The 23678-nt window shown below is 46.3% G+C and overlaps 1 protein-coding gene across 1 annotated transcript; it reads left to right on the top strand.

Annotated features, from left to right (window-relative positions):
• The first annotated feature begins 3958 nt into the window (after nucleotides 1-3958).
• LOC129382766 (uncharacterized) lies at nucleotides 3959-23318 on the top strand. The gene is made up of 4 exons (XM_055066945.2): nucleotides 3959-4105; nucleotides 4735-4802; nucleotides 12122-12205; nucleotides 23021-23318. The coding sequence occupies exons 1-4, from the start codon at nucleotides 4020-4022 to the stop codon at nucleotides 23158-23160; spliced, it is 378 nt and encodes a 125-aa protein (XP_054922920.1). The 5' UTR covers nucleotides 3959-4019; the 3' UTR covers nucleotides 23161-23318.
• The last annotated feature ends 360 nt before the right edge of the window (nucleotides 23319-23678 follow it).

Genomic DNA, 23678 nt, shown 5'->3' with positions numbered 1-23678 from the left:
CCTCTTCCGTGATCCTGTCGACCGCCCCGAATATGATGCGCATGACCCCGAATATAACGTGCGGACCATTTATGATCTGGATGATATCCGCACTGAACGACGGCGTGGTGACTGCTTACCTGTTCTCATCGATCATGTCAATTCTGGACATTGGCAGCCCTCACTGCGCATGTTCGTGCTCCGCGACGACGTTCTCTAACATCGCAGCTTACGCCCTGAAAGACCAGAATTTTTACTCGTTGTACCACGCCCTCTCCGGGCATCAGTTGTTGAGCAGTTGCATGATGCCCTTACTGCAGGCCACCTCGGCGTTTCGCGTACTTATGAACACCTACGGTCTCGCTTCTACTGGCTAGGCTTTTACCGCTCTGTGCACCGCTACGCTGCAGCCTGTTCTATCAGCGCCGCAAAAAGCTGATGTGCTGCCCGCTAGACACCTTCACCGCAACAGTGTGCCCTCAGAAATATTCTTTCGCGTCAGTCTTCATCTAATCGGCCCTTTCCTGACGTTTCAATGTGGCAATAATTGTGTTGTTGTCGCGACTGATTAGGCGACCCGGCACGCCATCACGCGAGCTTTGCGCACAAGCTGAGCAACTGAAGTGATAGATATCGTTTTACATGACGTCATACTACATCACGACGCACCCCCGCAGCTCCTCAGTAATCGCGGCCACAACTTCTTGTCGAGAATATTTGAAGACCAACTTGACTCCTATTCTGCCGAACACGAGCTTTCCTGCACCTACCATCCGCAGAGAAGCGGACTGAGGGATCGGCTTAATGGTGCGTTGACAGAAATGCTGTCTATGTACGTTTATGAGAACTACAGTGATTCGGACTGCGCGTTACCCTTCGTGACCTTCACCTATAAGTCTTCCCGTGGAGAAACCGCTGGCTTTTCACCCTTTTACCTTTTGTTCAGCCGCCACCTTTCTTTGCCCTTTGACACACTGATTCATTCCTCAACTAACACTCCAAATGATATGCCCAATATGTCTTCGCCAGGGCTCACATGACACGCCAGATTGCGGGGTCCCGGCTCACTGAGTCTCTGGCCGGGCAGAAGATCTTGTACGACAGTCGACTTCGGGACATTCGATTTCCTCCTGGCTCCGCTGTCCTGCTCCTATGTACACCATGTCGCCGCGTCGCAAGTCTGAAAAGCTTCTGCCGCACTACACAGGGCCCTACACGATGTTGCGACAGTCTGGCGATGTGAACTACGAGGTTGCTCCGCTGGACCCGCATGTCCCCACGGATGCTGTGCATGTGTCCCAGCTAAAGCCTTACTTTGCCGGTAGTTCACGTCCCCTATTGGTGGGGCCGGCCCCTTTACAGGCGAGGGTTATGTTACGGTGGAACCAACAGTGCGGTGAGTCTGAAGACGATGTGCCGTGTAGAGGTGGAATCGGTCTGAAAAGCCATTTTGTTTATGCGTCGTTGTCTCTTTTGTAAATATCGTAAGTACACCTTTATATGTGACTTCTGCAACGTAACAATATCTCTATATGCATTGTATGGTTAGATTCAATTTCTCTCTTGTACTTTGCGCTATTTTGGGGTAATTCTCATCAATGTATTGATTTAACCCTTTCCTGTTGTGTAATTTTTATTTCAAGTTACTGGCGTTTACTTTTTGTTTTCCACATTTTCGAATGTAACCCATTCCTCTTTTTGCTGCCCTGTAATAAATAAGTAAACATAGTTAAGGCTCAGACTAACAATGCGAGGAATGAGGAGGCTTTAGGCTGCAAGTTTCTTTTCTGCTACGCAGCGTTTTGTCACCCTGTCTTCTCACATAAATAGCTATTTACCATGTATGCCGAGAAGTGCGTCAACTGTGAGCCAACCTGACCTTTTTCGAGAAAAAATGCCACACTCCAGAAAGGGAAAAATTTTATTACCTTCTCATTTAACAAATGTGTCATGTACCCACAGCTAGTAATACCATAGTACTCTAGTATAAAAATAAAATAAAACACATTTCGGGCAAGCTATATATATTTTCGCTTGCCTGCACGGAACCGCCGTTTTTTAAAGAATATGATGCTGCTACCATTGGTTTCTGTCTTCCACTCATCACAATTCGCTTGTTTTATGTTGTTCATGTAACCCCTAATTAAATTCTTGGCAAGAAATGTTTCTTTTCTAAGTTAAGGTTGTCTTTTTGTAGTCGCGTAATGCACCATCTAATTAATGTCATATCCAATCATATTTACAGCAATGTGCCTGTAGCGACAGTAATAAGCCTCTTTGTATATCTGATCTTTCAACCGCGAAGTACATGTCATTCTGGGGGAAAGAATGAAATTCCAATGTGGACACCGCGATAAGTGAGCTGTCCTATACAAATGAACTGTGTGGCAAGGATGGATACCGCTCACAAATCCACTTTTTTCCAACCATAAGCAACTCTTTAGGTAGCGCAGCAATATTTTTGGGTTCGTAGCTTTGATTAAGATAAACGAAAAGAGTCCTACAAAACACATAGAATGTGTTCTCACAGCTACATGCCATACATTTACCATAGTACGACTCCGTTACGCCAATTAAAATCATATTTACAATAATTTCACTTTGAAACAGTGTCATCTTGCATTTCTTCACGATTTACGCAATTGTTCTATCTTTTTTAAAGTACATCGCAGTAGGATTAGAGTGCCACAGTGACACTAAATTGAAATTTCTTATCGCGTATTTAATTAGTGCACATTGAATTCTTTGATAACACGACAAATGAGTTTTCTTTTACAGACGGCCTCTACGAGCACCCGTATGCCAATCACAACTGAAAGTTTCTACAAAAAGAGGCAATATGCCTCGGTTTCTGCATATCTCACGTGCCACAAAGGGCACAATATAAGGGACGCTGGGTTGGACGTTACTCTCAGTAGGCCGCTCCTCGCTAAAACAGCATGCAGCGTGTATGCTTTCTGCTTGTTCTCGCCACTATCTTGCAGCGGTCGCTTGCAGCAGCCCAGGAAACCAGCGATGTTCCAGACAGCTTGAAGGTAACAATTGACACAAGTACAGGGCGCATAGTGTGCTTCAGAAGCTTAATATTCTGCTGTAAGGATGGACTCCTGGCCTTGTTGGTTCGGCATCTTTTTTCTTGCTTCGCGGAAAACCTTGCGGGCCGACGGGTGGGCGAAAGTGGGACAATTTCGCCGTTGTAGGCGTAACGTGGGACGTACTTTGCCAGGTATCCATGATACATCTTGCGCGAAGTGGTTGTTTCTGCTTTCAGCCAGAGACAAAGAATGTTTAGTTTGTACGACCTTTTGTCCCCGTCGTCGACATTTCTTTTAGCCTTTTTAACAACATCTGCAATACTGAGTGCTTTAAATTACGATGGACAATAAAAGTCCATTTCGCTATTTCTTGGCGAAATCAAGAATAATATGACTGCAGGTTGCGAGGCTCCGTACCCTAATTTTCCTTCACCGATGGCATTGGAATCGATCCCACGTGTATGCCACGTGTATAGGCACCAAGAGAAGAACGACTGTCAGTTTTCTTGCCTTAGGGAAAAATTTCGGGAATTGACAAAATTATCAACTGCTGCAGAAGCATTCACAAGTGGTGTTAAGAGAACAGGCTCGAATCTTTGACCGTGCTTCTGGTTGAGAAGTAATTTTGTCATGCACTTATGGTGGAGGATTTACAAAATCTGCAGTTCCCCATAATTGGTTATGTTTGCTCTATGTGGTTGCAACTGGCAAGAATAGAGCACATTACGCTCTCACAACCTTTCCCCACCCAATACCGAGGCAGTACAGACTTGCACAACTTAAGCATGTCATGGCGCGAAACAAGAAACTCTCCCTCTGTGTATTCTGCCTTGACTTCGTGTAAGAATCATGTTCATTTGGTTATTACAAAACAAGACGATTCATGATTACTTTCCATAAAAATTAACCCACATACACTTATGATGGCCTTGCACGCAGGTCTACGAAAATTTCCCTTTTGCAGTCGCTGTCTCTGACAGTGACAACGACACGATATACGAATGCATGACGGCGAAGAGAATGTGGCTGCTACCGGAAGAGAGGAAGGCGGAATACATTTATCTTTTTGGAGGTCATGGTGGGAACTCAAAGTGAGTTGATATTTCTCGCTGTAGAAGTGTACATAAAAGTTGATTTCTGCAAGAATTGTTTTGCGTGACCGAAGCCGCTAAAGCTTCTTGAGTGCAAATGTTTCTGCCTTGGTATTCGCTTTCTCAGCAGGCCTTGTGTCACATTACATTTTGTATTAAACACAGTGATAATGTAGACATTTTGCGGAAGATGGTAATGTCATAATATGCAAAGCGTGACTTAACTATAATGTAAGACAGCGATTATGCTATCTACCCACTGTCGTGAACTAACTTTGTTTACAGTGAATGCATGGAATAGTTACGTTTTCGATATCTATACTATTATATGTGAGAATTGATGCATTCCTAAAACGCATCTTCCGGTTGCTTTATTTTGTAAGAGGGTATTTCTTCGTAAATGTGTTCTCTGTTATGTCAGTGAAATATTGTGCGCGCAAAACCATAGTTCCTTTTAACCTGGATTGCAGGAGGTATTACGAAAATGTTATTCGGGGTATATTACCCACAGATATCAAACAAATATTCTACAATTAAATCGAAATAGACAAGTTTTTCTTGTCTTCCAAAATAGTTTGTTCCGCAATGGGAATCTGAATTTATTTATTTCTAAAATTTCTTTTCTGCAGACGAACGGTTAGCTTGTACTTGTTCGAAGGAAGCAGCCCTGACACATTTCGCTTCTCATTGGACTCGGGTAAGAATCCTGTGGCTGAATAAGTATGCTTTATACGAATAGAACTGTCAGTGTACTAGACGCTTTCTGGGATCTATCTATCTATCTATCTATCTATCTATCTATCTATCTATCTATCTATCTATCTATCTATCTATCTATCTATCTATCTATCTATCTATCTATCTATCTATCTATCTATCTATCTATCTATCTATCTATCTATCTATCTATCTATCTATCTATCTATCTATCTATCTATCTATCTATCTATCTATCTATCTATCTATCTATCTATCTATCTATCTATCTATCTATCTATCTATCTATCTATGAATGTCCATAGGCATTTTTTTCGAATGCCTGGGTCTCTGCGTAGAGTATGCTGAAATTTATAGTGCGTCAGGTTGCTGTGCTCAAGGAACAGATACTAAACCATCCGTGGAATCAACTTGGGTTACTGTATGTGCCGCTGTGTACCTGTGTTTTGCTCTTCAACGAATCTCCATGTCGGCGACGTGAGCCACTGCGGATGCGGTACAGCGTATACACCACTCTTCAACGATTCTCTTTTACGGCGATGTGCCTCACTGAGAATGTAGAACAGGGTATATACCGATTTTCAACGAATCTCTTTGACGGCGACGTGGGTGACTGAGAGTACAGTACTAGGTATATACCGATCCTCAACGAATCTCTTTTGCGGCGACGTGGATCAATGTGGATGCGGTTCTTGATATATACCGCTTTTCAACTACTATCTTTGACGGCGACGTGTGTCACTGAGAATGCAGTACTAGGTATATGCCGATCTGCAACAAATCTCTTATGCGGCGACGTGGGTCAATGCGGATGCGGTACTGCATAGATACCGCTTTTCAACAAATCTATTTGACGGAGACGTGGTTCACTCTGAATGTAGATTTGGGTATATAGCGTTCTACAACGATTCTGTTTTGCGGTGACGTGGGCCATGCGGATGCGGTATTGGGTATATACCGCATTTCAACGAATATCTTTGACGGCGACGTGGGTCACTGAGAATGTCTTACTGGGCATATGCTGCCTTTGAAAGAATCTTTCTGACGGCGACGTGGGTCACTGTGAATGCAGTGCTGGGTATATACCGCTCTTCACCGAATCTATTTTGCGGCGACGTCTGTCAATGCCGATGTGGTACTCGGTATATACCGCTTTTCAACAAATAGCTTTGACGGCGACGCTGGTCACTGAGAATGCAGTACTGGGTATATACCGCCTTTCGACGGATTTCATTGACGGCGACGTGGGTCACCGAGAATCCAGTAGTTGGTATATACCGCTCTTCAACGAATCTCTTTTGCAGCGATGTGAGTCATTGCGGATGCGGTGCTGGGTATATACCGCTTTTCAACGAATCTATTTGATGGCGAAGTGGGTCACTGAGAATGTCGAATTGGTATATACCGCCTTTCAACGAATCTTTTTGACGGCGTGGTGGGTCACTGAGAATGCAGTACCAGGTATGTTCCACTCTTCAACAAATCTATTTCGCGGTGACGGCTGTCAATGCGCATGCGGTACTAGGTATATACCGCTTTTCAACGAATCTCTTTGACGGCGACGTGGGTCACTGAGAATACAGTACTGTGTATATACCGCTCTTCAACGAATCTTTTTTGCGGCGACGTGTGTCATGCGGATGCGGTACTGGGTATATACCGCATTTCAACGATTATCTTTGACGGCGACGTGGGTCACTGTCAATGTAGAACTGGGTATATACCGCTGTACAACGAATCTCTTTTGCGGCGACGTGGGTCAATGCGGATGCGGTACTGGGTATATACTGCTTTTCAACGAACGTCTTTGACGGCGACGTGGGTCACTGAGAATGCAGTACACGGTATATACCGCTCTTTAACGAATGTATTTTGCGGCGACGTCTGTCAATGCGGATGCGGTACTAAGTATATAACGCTTTTCAACAAATCTCTTTGACGGCGGCATGGGTCACTGAGAACTCAGTACTGGGCATATACCACTTTTCAACGGATTTCTTTGACGGCGACGTGGGTCACTGAGAACGCAGTACTCGGAATATACCGCTTTTCAACGGATTTCTTTGACGGCGACGTGGGTCACTGAGAACGCAGTACAGGGTATATACCGCTTTTCAACGGATTTCTTTGACGGCGACGTGGGTCACCGAGAATGCAGTACTTGGTATATACCGCTCTCCAATGAATCTCTTTTACGGCGACGTGAGTCACTGCGGATACCGTACTGCGTATATACCTCTCTTCAATGAATCTCCTTGACGGCGACGTGGGTTTACTGTCGAAGCGGTACTTTGTATATACCGCTCTTCAACGAATCTTATTGGCGGTGAGGTGGGTCACTGCGGATGCGGTACTTGGTATATGCCGCTCTTCAACGATTCTCTTTTATGGCGACATGGGTCACTGCGGATGCGGTACTGGGTATATACCTCTCTTGAATGAATCTCTTTGACGGGGACGTCGGTCACTGCGGATACGCTATTGGGTATATACCCCTCTTCAACGGATCTCTCTTAAGGCGACGTGGGTCACTGCGGATGGGATACTGGGTATATACCGCTTTTCAACGAGTCACTTTGGCGACGACGTGGGTGACTGAGAATGCAGTACTGGGTGTATACAACTCTTGAGCGAATCTCTTTGAGGGCGGTGTGGGTCACTGCGGATGCGGTACTGGGTATATACCGCTCTTCAATGAATCTCTTCACGCTGACTTGAAGTGCTGTGTATGTGGCTCCCGCTTGGTGCTGCTCTTCAATGAGCCTCTCGGATACCGGCTTTTTTCACAGGTTTGTGACAGAAAGAGCGTAGCGCTTTTCAATAAATGCGTTTGACACCTGCTTCAGTAATAGCCACCGACCGCTGTATACTGACAAAAATATATACATATTTTTAATTTCTCTAATGCTGTGCAGAATCTAATCTGCACCTAGCAGGCACATTACGGCAGATTTGTTCGGCTGTGTTTCGACCTGTCGACATCGCGATGGGTGTTTTCGACCAGCAGAGTGTACCATTAGAAATCCTTTGAAATCGTACCTGTGCTGGGTGAAGCCACCTAGCCCCCTTTCCTGTAAGCGCCACAGCCGCTTTTGTTAAGTTTAGCCATCATTTAGCGTGCGCCCCTATTCTCTCACTCGTCGCTCACACCAGTTTCTTTCGCAATTCGTTTGCCGGGATTGTCGTTCCTTGCTTTTAGATTTCCGCATTTCCGGTTCCTTAAATTTTGCTTCTTGAACGCTCGATCGTCAATGCAGCAGTGACGTTATTTCTAGTTAAAACCGGCAGCTGGAAAAACTTAACTTCTGCTTGACGCTGGAAGCTGACGGGTTGAGTGAGGGAGGAGCGCGGAGGAGAAGGGTAGGTTGGCGGTACTTAATCTGGTAGTGAAGTGAAAAATGTCTGGAGGTGCTTTAGTACAGAGCACAATGAAACAGACCTAACAGGAGTTCCTCAAGGACAGTAGCCCAACGATTTAGCAAGCCGCGCCACAAGTGCACCGGGTATGTGCTGCCCTTCAAACCAGCTGTCGCCAACTTGGGCCAATTACTACGCGCCACTTGGTGTGCCACAATTCTCAGCGGTCGAATGCACCAGCGCGTTGGGAATCTCCTCACGAAGGCGAAGCGCGTACTTCTTGATTGAGCCAGTATATGATGCAGCGTGTCAAGAAAAAAAAAAAAAAGAGCAGGAGAGGAACGCCGGTGTTTCAGGATGCGTTTTTAAAGCGAAAGCTTTACTGGTCGCGAACTGGCGATTTCGCTTTGGCGGTGCTCCGACGAGGCACATGACGTCACAACGCGCGCCTCACCGCGGAGATTTGTCCCCCTCTCTCTCTCGCTTCCTAGTGATTACTGCGCATGCGCCACTAGTAGCACCGATCCATAGGTCTTCCGCCGCTGCGCAGCGCCGCGCCTTTCCGCCTTCGCCGTTTGGTATGACGTCACACCGCATTCCTCGTCGTTGCGCTCGCTTGCCAGCTGGGTCGCATGCCGGAAAATATGTCGGAGGATTGAGACGGAGAGCCCGCGTGAACTGCAACCACAGTTGAGGTGGCAGTATGGACGGCAACAATTCTGATAAGCAGGAGGAGGCCTGGAATCGACATCGGAACGAGATGAAGAGGAAACGAATCGCCCAGGAAACAGACAAGCCGCGCGCTGAACGACTGCCTAAACGCCGCAACAGAGCTAGACAACCAGACTAACCTAGACTTGCAATCAAGATTAACCAAGGCTAACCAAGGCCTTAGCTTTCGCTACTTATATCCTGGCATAGCCGAACTAAGCCTCTGCCAATTTTTTAAGCGCACCTATAGCGCGTCATGCGTTGCGGAGGCCAGACGTTTGATTCTCAGTGGTGCCGATAGATGGCGCTGGGCCTTTTCAGAGAAGCCAGAGAGAGGATACCTAGTGCAGCACACATCTCATATATAAGGGTTTCGGCAGTGATACTACGTTGTGTAGCTACATTGATTGACCGCTAAGTGCATCACCCTGGATAGTCATGCGGAGATGGTTTAGGCAATAGTTTTCCGATGGGATCGTAGCGCGCGATTTTTCTGACAACCATATCGAGGTATCACTCATCATGCGCTGAAATAGAGGCCAATACTACCGCCCTAGAAGAAGGAAAACTTAACAAGCACAACCAATAATTTACTATTGCATTTTTGCTCAAATGCCTTTATCCTTTGCTGCTTGTAGAACATTTAAAAAAATATGAGGTAAAGGGACAAAATAGAGAAGCAGACATCACAGTGTTCTCGTGGACAAATGAAACGCGGATAAACTAGGGCTAAACACAACGCTTTCTATTTCTGCCATCTTCGCCACATTGTTTATGCTTCTTCTATGCATCAGGTTCGTTCTCGCAGCCTCTTTCCGACTGGACACTACTGGGCGATACGGAATCTGGGTGGCGTGGTGTAGCTTTTATTTGTTCGGGTGCTTTTGGTTAGTCCACTATAAAGGGTGCATGTATACACGTTTTTACAGATTTTTAAATGTCGCCTGTTATATATAGCACAAATATAGTTTTCGAACCAGCTTACTTGAAGAGGCTGACTTTACTTGTAAATCAAATCGAAATGCATAGTCGACATTTTAAGAATAAAATCATAAATTAGAATTTAAACTAAGTGCCTTACTGGACATATTGCAATTTAAAAATTGCAGCTGGCCAGTGCGCAAGGGTGATCCACTTTTAACAAGTTCCATGAAAAATACCAGTTTCGACATATTTCCCAAACGTTGCGCAGAAACACATCCGCGGGCCTGTTACTTGTCCAACCCCACGTTGTTGCAATAATTTTAACACAGGACATCTCTAGTACTAAAGGTTAATGTAATTGAAGTGTGTTAAGATTAGCATATTTCGGAGTCAGGAAAAGGCCTCACTGGCTGACCAGGAACACTTTCCGATAGAAATGAACAGTACATTTAAGAATGTGAAGCATTTATGACCTGTTCGACCCAATTTTCTTGATTGGTTTGTGGATAATATTTGAAGCGTAAAAGCGTTGTACAATCCCGAAGGTAGTGAAGTACAAAAACGTGGCCAGTTGTTAAGATTGCTAGCCATCGCGAATTTAGCCGGACAGTCCGGAATTTCAGTAAACCTCCAGAGTCCTCACGTAACCCATGCGGTTATGGCCAATTATGCCGACGTTTGAATATTTTTGTAAGCCTGACGAATGTGTTTGTGTGTGCGTCCTTCTGACACTGCGGCCTTGGTCTTCGCTGGTTTTTTCTTTCTTTTGCTATAAACATGAACAAGCTGGCCCAGCATTTGACGGTTCAAAGTTAATATTTTTCTAAGTGGATAGCGATCAATAAATAAGACTTTATTATAATGCCTTATAGATTGTCCCAACAATATTCTCTTTCATCTGCTGTTTTGATAAACATAACGCTGATTTCGTTAATGTCATCGTCCTTGTTGGATTCACCATACCCATATCTATATGCGTAGTGTCTTAGCCGGAAAACAATACTGCTGTTACAATACAATACAAATCTGCCCAGCTGCCTTCCCCTTTTGCATAGCTCCCAAGGCTTTCTTTACATCTTCCGGCGTTACTTGTGGGATTTCAAATTCCTCTGGACTATTCTCTCTTCCATTATAGTCGTGGGTGCCACTGGTACTGTATAAATCTCTATAGAACTCCTCAGCCACTTGAACATCTCATCCATATTAGTGATGATATTGCCGGCTTTGTCTCTTAACGCATACATCTGATTCTTGCCTATTCCTAGTTTCTTCTGCACTGCTTTTAGGCTTCCTCCGTTCCTGAGAGCATGTTCAATTTTATCTATATTATACTTCCTTATGTCAGCTGTCTTACGCTTGTTGATTAACTTGGAAAGTTCTGCCAGTTCTATTCTAGCTGTAGAGTTAGAGGCTTTCATACATTGGCGTTTCTTGATCAGATCTTTCGTCTCCTGCGATAGCTTACTGGTATCCTGTCTAACGGATAGCAGTTTTTGGATAGCTTTAGGTGCGCATTAAATACCACCAGGTAGTCAAAATATTGTTACGGAAGGATGAGAGAAGAAAGAGGAAGAAGAAGATGGGAGATGCTGGCTGCTGAGTGTTGTTGGTGGTCAGCCATCTTAGCTGTTCTGACTCATCCTGTATATACGTTATAAATATGGTTTTTATATACTCGCAACATCCCCGTAACAATATTCTGGCAATTGCCTTGCCTCCAAACAAGATCCTGGTTTGAGGTCGCAGAACCCCAGAATTTATGTTTATCGGTAGCAATAGCAGTACATAATTTACGAAAAGTGTATGAATATTGATTACCTCGAAAGAGAAATTATGTTAACGACTAGAACCTTCCAGTTTATTAAATTCACTCCAGTCAAACCTATCGCTTGTTGTTTTGTTATTTGTTTCTTTCTTGATTTTTTATTTACTTCCGTACTCTTACTTCATATGCCGAACCATCCTTGCTTCTTTCTGTGCGGTCTTCTTGCCGGAATTTATTATTGCAAGTAGCAAGCGACTTCAGGAACTAGCGCTGAGGCTGGTGCAGACAGCGGACGTTTCATGGGCAGCCGATCATGCTTGTCACGCTTGGCTCACTTGTTGCATGCCTGAACATAGGTTGCCAGCCGTAATTTACATTCCACTAGACCTGAATTATACAAATTAGTTGGCTACTGGAAATAAGGTATGAATATTTTGCCTGTTTCGGCGCACAGATTGCATCCAGTATTATAGAGCGGTGAACATAAAGAGTGTTCGTATTTCAATGCATCACATCCGTATTACACGCCTTCTGTTTTCCAGACGAGGCGCCCACAAAGGAGGCGAAGTTTTACTATGTCGACTATGACAACTGCGTTGTCCTCGACATTCCGTTCAACGGACCCCGTGAGTACACTAAAAAAAAAAAAAATGTTGATTTTTTTTTAGTGGACTGTTCTGAATTTAATTTTTAAAGTAGAAGGACTCGTAAATGCCAAGGAGATAAAGGATTCAAGGGAAGTTGAAGATTTGATGTGACGAACATTGAATGAGCAAAAAAAAAAAAAAAAAACCATCCCTGTCAAACAATACCATATGCCCCATGCAAAACATTTACATTTGGACTGATACGGATCTCCTATGAAGCATATCTATTCGCATTATCGCAGGAGACATGTCCGATCTGATCGCCAGGTCTGGTATACAGGGCGTTTTCTTTCTGAACGAAGTTTTGAAGGAACACTAAAGGCAAAAAAAAATGGACTGAAGTGTTGATATATCAATCCATAGACCTCACAGTGCTAGTTTTGTGTCAACGATTACTTGGTTTGCTAAAAAATCGCGTCTGAAGTGCCCGCTTACCTTATGCACAATTGATAAAGCCTGCCTTCGACTGGGAGGGTGGTGACGTTGCATAACCTATCACCGTCGGTGAGTAAAACGCTGCACGACAGACGGTGATACAATTTTCTTGCGCAAAAGTCAAGCGCGCAGCCATGAAGCAGCCGAACTATTAGAAAACGCTAGATGCGCCGCTCTAGCTGCTCTTGGTCAAGTGGCGTGGATTATTCGGGAATCCCGCGACATCACAAGGACGTGGAATTGAACTACTTGCAGTTTGTGTGAGTTTCGCGAGCCAGCAAAGCCAGTGCAGCTATACACGATAACGAAACTACTGTAACGTGAAAGCGTGAGTGGCGCAGAGTGCAGAAAACAAAACCATTTCACAGCCCGAGTCGTTGTGAAGGGTACCATTAATGAGTTCTTTATTTGTAAGAATAACATAGAAGTGGGCAAGTAGCATTCTCTTTCGTCTGACAATGCAATACAATGCTCCTTTTTATTAGGACTGGTTGTGTAAGAGCAGCACAATATTAATGAGGAGTGCCTTCACCATCGGGCTAGTATTTGTAATTTTAGTAATTTTTTACTACTTGTAATAGGTTGAGGGTAATTTGTGGACATTACTCACCAGTGATGAAGGCTGTTGCCTAACGCACTTGTGTGAAACCAAACCGAGGTCTGTAAGATCTAGACAAAAAACGGCTTGAATAGTGCGCCTCAGGTAGCATTACTGATTGCTTATACGCCATGCATCCGAAATATAGACGCCCGTTGGGTAATTGATGCACTAGCGGCAGGGTTGTGCATTTCAGGATATATGATAAGCACCAGTAACATAAATCTAAACCCACAGATGTAGTTCTTCCATATAGGTTAACCCAAATATTAACCTGGGCAAAATTTAACCTGGTCAAGCAACCGTATATATATACAATGCAGTCCCAATACCGGTAACATCAATCTTGCAGAGCGGTCATAATGTGTAAAGTGAGTCCAGTGTTCTAACACATCAGTCGGCACAAGCAATAAAGCTGACACATATTAAAGGCAAAGGAAACACAGTTAAAGAGCAGGTGTCCATAAGCCCCTTGCACATAGTCAATAAACATTGATCAATAATGCGCTTCAAAAATTGTGACCATGAAAACTCAGGTTGTATCACAGCATCGCCAGGAACTTAAACATGCGAAAAGAAAAAAAGAAGAAGAGATCAGGGCCCATAAAGTAGACGGTTTTGTTACAATAAAAAGATGCTGTTGTGGGGATTTGATACACACAATGAGCAGAAGCTCATACAGTTCTATCATTCATACCAACTGGTGCAAACACATTATGCAACGTTGAATCTCGAGTGAAGGAGCACTGGATGCCTACAGCAGTGAGCTGATCTGTCAGGCAGATGTTGATGGCAGAAATTATTTAACTAGAGGCAGATTTTTTATACCTTGTTAAGCTTGTGAGCCATCGCATTCTGCAAAACATATTTTAGGATTCTGAAGTTTTTAACTGCGCTATAAGACGTTGCACGTGGCCCTAAGGCTGGAAATCTGCCTCGTTTTGGTTCCAACAGCTACAAAAAGCAGCGACCGGCCATTGAGCATAGGTGGCATGTTCAATTAGATACAACGTTCTTCAATATCATCTTCAATTAAAATACCCTGTCAGCCATCACACTGTAATTTGCTTAAAGCAAGTCATAAATGTCACTCTTCCTGGTAAGTTGTTTCTCTGAAACCCTGCCTGGTGAAATGTCAAACATAAAAGAAACCAGACCATTTGGTGCAATGCCCATAAGATCCTTTGATGTTTTGTGACCTATGTAGGCACTGGAAGTGTTACTTTGCACCTCGTAATTAGAAGGCATCTCAATAAAAATCTCCGTATAGTCAAATGTAACCCTAGCTTCACGGTACATATCATTGAATCCTTGCGGCATGAAGTTTTGCGCAGTCTCAGGTGATAGCCAAATGGGTACCTGAGTAAGCACACCGTGCACGGTATCCACCCAGTACGCTAAAATCTTGCTTACTGTGAATACAGTGATATCAGGTTGGTATGCTAGATCTAGTTCTAGCGATCCAATTCTGAGCCTGCATAGCACAACGACAAGCCTCTCTCTCATTTTGATGATTGGTGGCCTTCCACCGCTCATTCTTAGGCAACTGTACTTGCTCACCAAAAATTAGAGGAATGCGTTAATCCTCTGCAGTGTGCAAAAGTCAGTGCAATTCTGAAGCCACTTCTCGCCTTGACTGAAAGTATCATTTTTATTCACACGCTTCTCCTGTGAAGACTTGTCTGTGAGTCTGAGAACGCTTAAACTCACCAGTTCAGTCTTCAGGTGCTTTACATCTGCCCTCAGTGCCTTGCTTCCCATTTTTAAAAATAAGATTCTATAATTCATCTCCTTCAAGACTTGAAAAAGAAGTCTGCCTTCTTTAGCATTGCGTGTTCTACTGATCTTTGTGACTTCATTAAATACGTGGGATCACCATCTGAAAGACAAATGTGCCCACAGAACACGAGATACAAATTTGGATTGCAGAAATAACAGAAAGGTTCCAGAGAAAGCTTCGATTTGTGTTGTTTTGATTTTGCCATGTTACCGAAAGGTCAGTTAAGGGTGAATAAGTGGGCTAACAAACCAAACGAGATATTGTGGAAAGACATGAGCAGAAACCATGACTATGGATGTAGTATTGCTGCAAGAGGTTCCCTATTCAAATACACCATGAGCGTCAGAGAAACAAATGATACAAAGTGTAAAGAAATTTGTCTCGAATGCAGCAAGTTGATGTAATAGCGACAGGGTTCGTATAATACTCTAACACACTCCTGGCGTCAGAGCAAGCAATAATGCAATGGGAGAAACAACAAATCTCGAATGCAACGAGCTGGGCTAGTTGGATTAAAAGAGCCCGACACAAGCGGGCAACAAGATGGCTGCGCTCGTTTTGTCTGGCTCTTGCCCCATGTTGTTTCAAACTATTTGCTTTCAACAAGAAGTAATCTTGGAACAACCGGACGTCAGAACAAGCTTGCATAGAGATAGTCGAAGCGATGTTATATGGGACGACAGACAGCAAACGGGCATGAAACGTGCCGCCCGTACCAACCTGGTCTTTTCAGTGCTGGTGTTGACGAACGGCGAGCGTTTGAAGATGGCTGGGGATCAACAGCAAGATCTGAACCGCACAGTAATGGCTGCGTCTGAGCGTGATAACAAATCGAAAACAAATATGCGGTGAAATTTGCCTGTCAAGTGCAGGGACGACTGGGGGATCTCGGCTGTGCAACATATTGGGAGATCGTGCTGCACGATCGGGTGCAACCGTGCCTGTTTTTTTTGTCGGGTCTAGAAACAAACATGCAGCTACGAAAGCACATTTCTGAGACGAGGGTGGGGCATTGAAAAAGCTCGCGTGTATTCTTCAGAAGGGCCTATTGCTCGAACATTCGACGGGGAAGAGAGAGAGAGAGAAAAAATATTTATTTGAACCATCGAGGTGGTTGCTATGAGGTCGAGTGGGTGGTGTCCTCATTCCAGGACTCCACTGGCCATGGCTGCTCGACGTACTTGCTGGACGAGAGCTTCTTGTCCCGCCAGGGTATTGCCGGTCAGCTGTACCTCCCACCGCTCAAATGACGTGCTAGGCGTCTTTAAGTGTTGAGGTTTGCCCCCGCACCCCCACGAGATGTGGAAGAGTGTAGGGCGTATGTCGCCGCACCAGGGGCAGATGCCGCGATATGTATGTGGGAACATTTTACTGTATTTGTGTAGGTTAGGAAATGTGTTTGTCTGAATAAGTCGGAGAGCTACGGCATCTTCAGTGCTGAGCTTTCTGTGAGGCGGAGGATAAATCCTGCGGTTGAGTCGCTGGATCTCGAGTCGGTCGCAGTAATTGGACGGCAGGGGCATGAAGGTAAATGGTGGGGATTGATGAGACGATTCGTCTTGCCCCGCTCGGTTGATTAGCGCTCGAGCTAGGGCGTTCGCCCTCTCGTTCCCCTCCAGACCCGCGTGGCCCGGCGTCCACGTGATTTGATGGTATTCTTGCAGCCTCGGGCCTAGAATATGAGCCGCCAGCAGCGGTGTCCGGCCGTTGGTAAAGTTACGGCAGGCCTGTTGCGAATCGGTAACGACATGGGATTCCCTGCCTACCCTGTCTTCTTGCTTTATTACCAGCGCCGCAGCTATGGTTTCAGCCGCAGCTGGGGTCTCTGCCCTTACGGAGGCCGCGAGAGTCAAGGAGTTGTCTCTCCCGTTCACGGCGGCTACCGCGAAGAGGCCCCCTACAGGGTACGCCGCCACGTCCACGTACGTTACGTACGGGTCACCCTTGAATTGTCGGCGCTGTCTGTCGACGCGAGCCTTGCGTCGTCCTTCATGGAGTTCATGGCTCATGTGCTTCGGTATCGGGTTCGCCTTGATCTTGCCTCTGACCTCAGGCGGGAGTGATCGTTGCCCATCGAGGGCACGGAGCTCCGTTGCCGTTCCGGTCCGGTGGAGGATGGCTCTGCCCGCCGCCGTGTTCTGTAGTCTGGCCTTTTGCGAAGCCATAACCGCGTCCGCCAGCTCAGCGAAGGTGTTGTGGATCCCGAGGGCAGCTAACTTCTCGTTTGAGGTGGTGACAGGGAGACCCAGGGCCGTTTTGTACGCGCCTCTGATGATGGCATCGACTTGTTCTTGGTCGCGTTTGTTTAGCGAGTGATAGTGATACGGCATGCTATATGTGATTCTGCTGATCACCAGAGCCTGGACGAGGCGAAGCGTGTCCTCTTCTCGCATGCCCTTGCGGCTTCTTGTAATTCGTTTTATAATGCGCGAGATCTGGTTGGTGGCAGACCTTAGGGTTTGGATGGTGTGGGAGGCTTTCAGGTTGCTCTGGATCCAAAAACCCAGAATCCTAGTCTTATTGCCTTCCGTGATCTTCTGGCCCTCAAGATAGAGGTCGATAGGGCCGGGGGACTTGTAGATTCCTCCTCCGTGCACCCGGATCACCTCGGACTTTTCTGGCGCACAACGCATCCCGCTCGCTGCCGCAAATCTCTCCACGGCCGTCGCGGCCTCTTGAAGGGTCGCCTCTTTTCGCGCTAGGGAGCCCTTGGTGGCCCAGAGCGTGATGTCGTCTGCGTAGAGGGCGTAACCTAGGTCGGGGATCTTCCGCAGCTCTTTGGTCAGCGCTAGCATCGCGACGTTGAATAGAATCGGGGATATTATCGCCCCTTGCGGTGTTCCTTTGTTCGGTACGTCGATCGTATCCGATCGAGTCTGGCCTATTCCGATGGTTGCCGTCCGGCCCGTCAAGAACGATTTAACGTAATTAAAGATGCGCTCCCCGCAGCTGATGTCGTTCAGTCCCTTGAGAATGGCCTCGTGAGAGATGTTATCGAAGGCCCCTTTTAGGTCGAGTGCGAGCAGGAGATGTTCTCCTCCCTTCGGAATGCCCTTAAGAACTTCTTCCCTTAGGATTAGGAACGCATCTTGCGCATAAAGTCCCGGCCTGAAGCCAAGCATGGTGTGCGGGAAGAGGTCACCGTCCTCTATGTAATGTTGGAGGCGGGTTTCGATGACCCTCTCGTACAGCTTGCCGAGGCACGAAGTCAGCGAGATGGGACGCAGGGCGTCGATCGCGGGCTTCTTGCCGGGTTTGGGAATGGTCACGATTTCCGCGTGTTTCCACTCGTTCGGTACGTGGCCCTTGCTCCAGAGTTCCTCGTTTAGGTATTCGGTGAAGTCCTGGATGTGCATCGGGCTCAGGTTTCTAATCATGGCATTGGTGATTTTGTCAACTCCGGGAGCAGTGTTGCGCTGTGAGGCTCGTGCCGCGGCATACACCTCTTCCTCCGTGATGGGAGCGTCCAGTTCTGGTCTTGGGTCTCCTTCATATTTTAGGAGGCAGGGTTGTATGGGGTCGCTACCAAGGTATCTGGTTTTTAGGGTGTCAATCAGATCCTGGTCGTTTCTGGGGAACTTGTGAGCGATTTCTAGGAGCGTCCGACTGGTTGTCGATTTCGCCTTGTCGGGCTCGATAAGGCAACGTAGGATGGCCCACGTCTGCGCCGTACTCAGGGTACCCTTGAGCGAGGTGCAAAACTGTACCCAATTTTGCTGCGTCAGCTCGTTTGCGTAATTTCTGGCTTCGTCTGTTATTTTCTCGATTCGTAGACGTAGCTTCCGGTTTAACCGCTGTCGCTTCCACCGTTTGAGGAGGCCCTCACGGGCTTCCCACAGGTGTAAGAGCCTGCGGTCGACTTCGGGCGTCTCGACCGTGCGCTGGATGGTTTTAGTGGTTTGGATGTGGGCGTCCCGGAGGTGCTGCATCCATTCCCCTATGTCCGTTATACCGTTTTCGGGCGGGGGGTACTGCCTGAATGCCTCCCAGTCCGTAAGCCTAATTTCACCAATTGTTCTCTTGAGTTTCGGCGTGGATACCGAGATGCTGAGGATGTAGTGATCGCTGCCCAATGTTTCGCCCAGGTGCGCCCATGAGTATTCCCTTACGTTTTTGACAAATGACAGGTCCGGAAACGTGTCTCGACTTACACTATTGCCTACTCGGGTTGGTTGGAGGAGGTTGGTTGTCAATTCGAGGCCCATTTGGTCAACCGCATCGAGGAGCGACCTTCCCTTTTGCGTGTCTTGTTGGTAGCCCCAAGTCGTGTGTCTAGCGTTCATGTCTCCCACCACTACCAGCTGGTTGCCGCCAGCGGCTCTCACGCTCTCGTAAATGATGTTGCGGAAGTCGTCTTTCTGAGCCCTCGGGGGACTGTACAAATTCAGGATGAAAGTGCTACGTCTACCCCTCTTCTGCGGGAGGACTTCCACTAGCATATGATTAATGTCATGATGTTGATAATGTTGTCCCACGGCCGTCACCGTTTTGTGAACTAAAACCGCGACCTTCGGTGATCCCGCGTGTTTAATTACGTAGTAACCCCGCAGCCTGATCGGCTGGTTCCCGACCTCCTGAAGGCAGATGACGTCGGGGGGGTATAGGTGATTTTGGATGAAAAGTTGGAGTGAACTTGCCTTCTTGTTGTTGTTGTCGACGGGGAAAGATAGCTGGCAAGCCATCCATGTACCCTTTCCGGCCGCTTCGGTTGAAGTGCACTGAGTAAATATTGTCTTACGCAGAAGGTTGCCAAAGTGGAAACCGCCCGCATATTCACCGCCGCACCTACTTCTTCTTCAGTTTGTCGCTTTTAGGGACATAATGATATGAAAGTTGGCGATGCATCAGCGTGTTGGTTTGACACACCGGGAACGCAGCACGTCCATCCGGCGCCTCGCCTTGGTAGCAGCACAGGCAAGTACCACGGCCACTTTACCACTACGAGCGCGTACACAAGCAATGCGCGCTCTCCGGGCTTGCCGCTCGCGAGCGCTTCTCCGGCGCACCCTGGTCCCATAAGTCCTTGCGCACGCCAACCAGGGGCCAGCGCGGCGCTGCTGTTTTCGGAAAGGTCCATTGCCTCATCGAGCGAAAATCCAGCGTCTGTAGCATCGAAAGAACACCTACATTTCTACTGCCTCCAATGGCACGTCACATGCGCGCGTAGACGCCGCAGAGCAGGCGAAAGGGCAAACCGGATTCCGCATTGGCGCGCCAGGTGTTGCGTGAGGGAGCCTGTGTTATCGGCGCTTTCCTTGACCTAACGATCTCTGTCCTGCGTTCTAAATTCGCCTCAGCAATCGATATAAACGAATGACTGAATAAAATATAGAATATGTGCGCAAGGAAAAATGTCCGCGGCAGTGGGTTTCGAAGCTACGACCTTACGCTAAGAAGCCGAGTGTCTTACTAATTGCGCTAAACCAGCTACTCCTAGGCAGCAGGCCCGTGGACTCTGCTTGATGACATCACGCTACTTGGACCGAAATTTTCATTCCCAAACCCGGCGTCATGGAAGCGGTGACGTCAAAATAACGGCGCCTTACTTAGGAGCATCACCCTTAGATTCTATGGCAGTCGGACAAGGTAGCGTGGCCTAAGGGATCGAAGTGCACCAGCCTTGCATGATCTACAAGGTGTTGACCAAGCTACTGAACGCGCTCGCTTGCGCGCGAGTAGTTCATAACTGGTAGGACTGCTCAACGGGGCTCAACTGTATATTGTTGCTTGCCCATTCACAACTCCTAAAAAGAGCTGTGGTGTCCTCGGATATTTTTCGTTGATGGACACCGAAACTAACTATTGGACAATACAAACCGGCGATAGCGATCCACAGAAGAGTACCTTTATCACAGCTAAGGGCCTTTATAAGTTGAAGGTCTTGCCAAACTGGTGTTACTCGGCGCCTGGAACGTTCCAACTCGTGATCGGTACGGTGTTTGCCGGCTTGAAAATGAAGACCTGTCTTACTTGTCGCAAGCCGTTCTGGGCATGTTAACACCCTTTAAACTTAATTTCTTCGAGTGTTTCTTAGCTTTTTATTATGTGTAATTCATTCACTGTTAGTTGGCACTTGCAGTCAAGGGAGGATGCTACTTGATAGGAGGAAGTGCAATTCGTACGGAGGAGGGCGTACATGCGTACGTTGCTTATGTTTGTGCCGTGAACGTTGTTTCAGTGCATCACCATGCTAATGGCATGTTCGAGTGGTCGTATTAGAGCCATCTCGTTGCTCTCTAAAGCACACGCAAAAATGCAACTCAGCAATTCTACGTGCATAGGTGCGCAGCAGCGTAGATTAATGACCAGAAACATCACTTCCATGCCCGGGTGTACCTGCATTACAGCCTTAAAGAAACTTTCAGCCATTATCCAGGCAAGTTAGAGCGATCTATAACTGCCACCTTAATATGCCACCACTTATCATTCGTTGCAAGACGGACGTACGTGTATGAAAACTATCTAGAATGATGTCGCCGATTCTATTGCAAAAAGAACCTTCTCTAATTAGAATACGTAGATAACGTGAAGATTGGAGTGCGCTCTTGAATGCGAGTGAGCACCCGTGATTACGCTCGCATATACACTTATTTGCGTATAAACAGTGGACGGCATTTCGTTTCCACATCAGATTTCAAAGACAAACTAGTTGCTCGAAACTATCGTTGTGTTTCTGTGTTACTTGTTCGCTTGAGCACAAGTTCACGCAATAGTTTCATGTATCGTAATCGAGCACCTGTCTGGTCCTCTGCCGTAACGACAGCGGGAAAATGTGTATGCCCCTCTCGGTTTCCTCGCTCATGCTTTCGTTATTTTCATTAATAATTTTTTCTTCACAGCGAAGCTACTAGACTATAGTTTCTCGAAAAATTTTCGTGGCGTGCTCACCGAAATCCCGGACAACTGGAAAAGGGGCTTGTGTTTGGGTTCGTGCGTTACAGATTTATGTTTTCTTTAATGCTTCAATAAAAATCCAACACAATCAAGTCTGCAGCTTGTGTATAAGATATACTTTAGGCATTTTCTTATGAAATTTACTTTTAAACATTAATTTAGTTAAGAAAGCGTTTGAGCTTCTCGGAAGGCCAACGCGAAGGAATATGTAAGCTGCACTTCCGCACAGGTGCGTGCACGCGTGGCTTACGTCACTTGGGGTAGTGCAGGTGTAACATCCTCTTGCGTAAATTGGAATGGTGCTACCTGCCTAACGTCCACACCAGCTTCGCTGTACATCCATATTCGCGGGGTTGAACGAAGGCGAATCTTCTTTCTTTTACCAAGCTGCCTTCTTCTCAAGTGCCCTTGGAAAGAGCAGTTAAACACATATTGTTAGGGGTCGAACAATGCATGTCTCGTGGCATGTTTGGCCCCTCCTCTTGTTCACTTCAAGAATCCCTCTTTTTCTGAAGCTTTGCGTCGCTTGCAGTGAAAATACATAGTGGCAAACACGAACTCAAGCGCTGGCTCCGTCTACTTCGCCTCTTACTTTTCTTACTCGATTTTCTTGGAATTGCTTTTGGACTTAGCCTCGTCAAAGCGCAAACGGCTGTTCTCGCTGTCTGTTTGCTCATTCTCACTAGCATTAGAGTCGATATCGAAATAACTTTACTTCCTTCATGACGTGCAAAGGACATGATTGTTTGCACACTGGATCTTTGGCATGAAAACATGGCGTTCCAAGTGGTGATGCCTATGACGACTCTGTCGTCTCATTATATTTCTGTAATTTTTTTTTTGTTACCCTCTTGGCGAATTGCGCCGTAAGCATCGTGATGGACCACCAAACACCTACCGCTGCAAAGTGGGCGTATAGTATGTCTAGAAGCTTTTGAAGTATACCGTCTCGTAGCAGCAACCTAAAATCAGTAGTACTATTTCCAGGAACTTTAACTTATAATTGAGTGAGTGTATTTTGACTTAGGTTATTGCGAGAGCAAGTGAAATTGTAAACATAAATCTCACGAACTGCTTTCACTTTCAGAATGCATCCTATGGACGAAAGAAACAGCCAAAGATTTGGTGCCCCAAAAATGCGTGGATGAGTTCATGAAGCATTGTGGCGTCGGCGCACCGCTTTACAAAGATGACCTTTGCAGTGGTGATGAAGTCGCCGAATGGTGATGGACGTGTAGCACCAAGCCGAGTTGCGAGAAGACACTTTGTGTACACGGAATGGCATGGAGTTTCTGATCTGCCGCAACGCTGTCAGATACATGGAAGATTTCTGGCTATGGTGGTGCGAGAATAGAACGTTTGAAAACAACCCAATACGAATGAAATAATGCGAACAAGGAATCGAATTTTTATTGAATTTTAGACATGTCTTCAACCCACCGTAGTTGTTTAGTAACTCTAGTGCTGGGCTGCTAAGCACGAGGTCGCGGGATCGAATCCCGGCCTCGGCGGCCGCGTTTCCTGTAAACACCCGTGTGCTTAGATTGAGGTGGACGTTAAAGAACCGCAGGTGGTGCAAATTTCCGGTGTCCCCCACTACGATGTGCCTCATAATCAGAAAGTGGTTTTGTCACGTAAAACCCCATCATTTAAAGATGTCTCCAAATATATTACGGTCTGCTTTATTTTAGTAAAAATAATGTTCATATGCTAGGTATTCCCATTGTTAGCAAGTTTTTTAGCAA

Source organism: Dermacentor andersoni, chromosome 6 (assembly GCF_023375885.2).
Source record: "Dermacentor andersoni chromosome 6, qqDerAnde1_hic_scaffold, whole genome shotgun sequence".
Taxonomy (NCBI): Eukaryota; Metazoa; Arthropoda; class Arachnida; order Ixodida; family Ixodidae; genus Dermacentor; species Dermacentor andersoni.
This window is presented reverse-complemented; position numbering and strand designations above follow the sequence as displayed.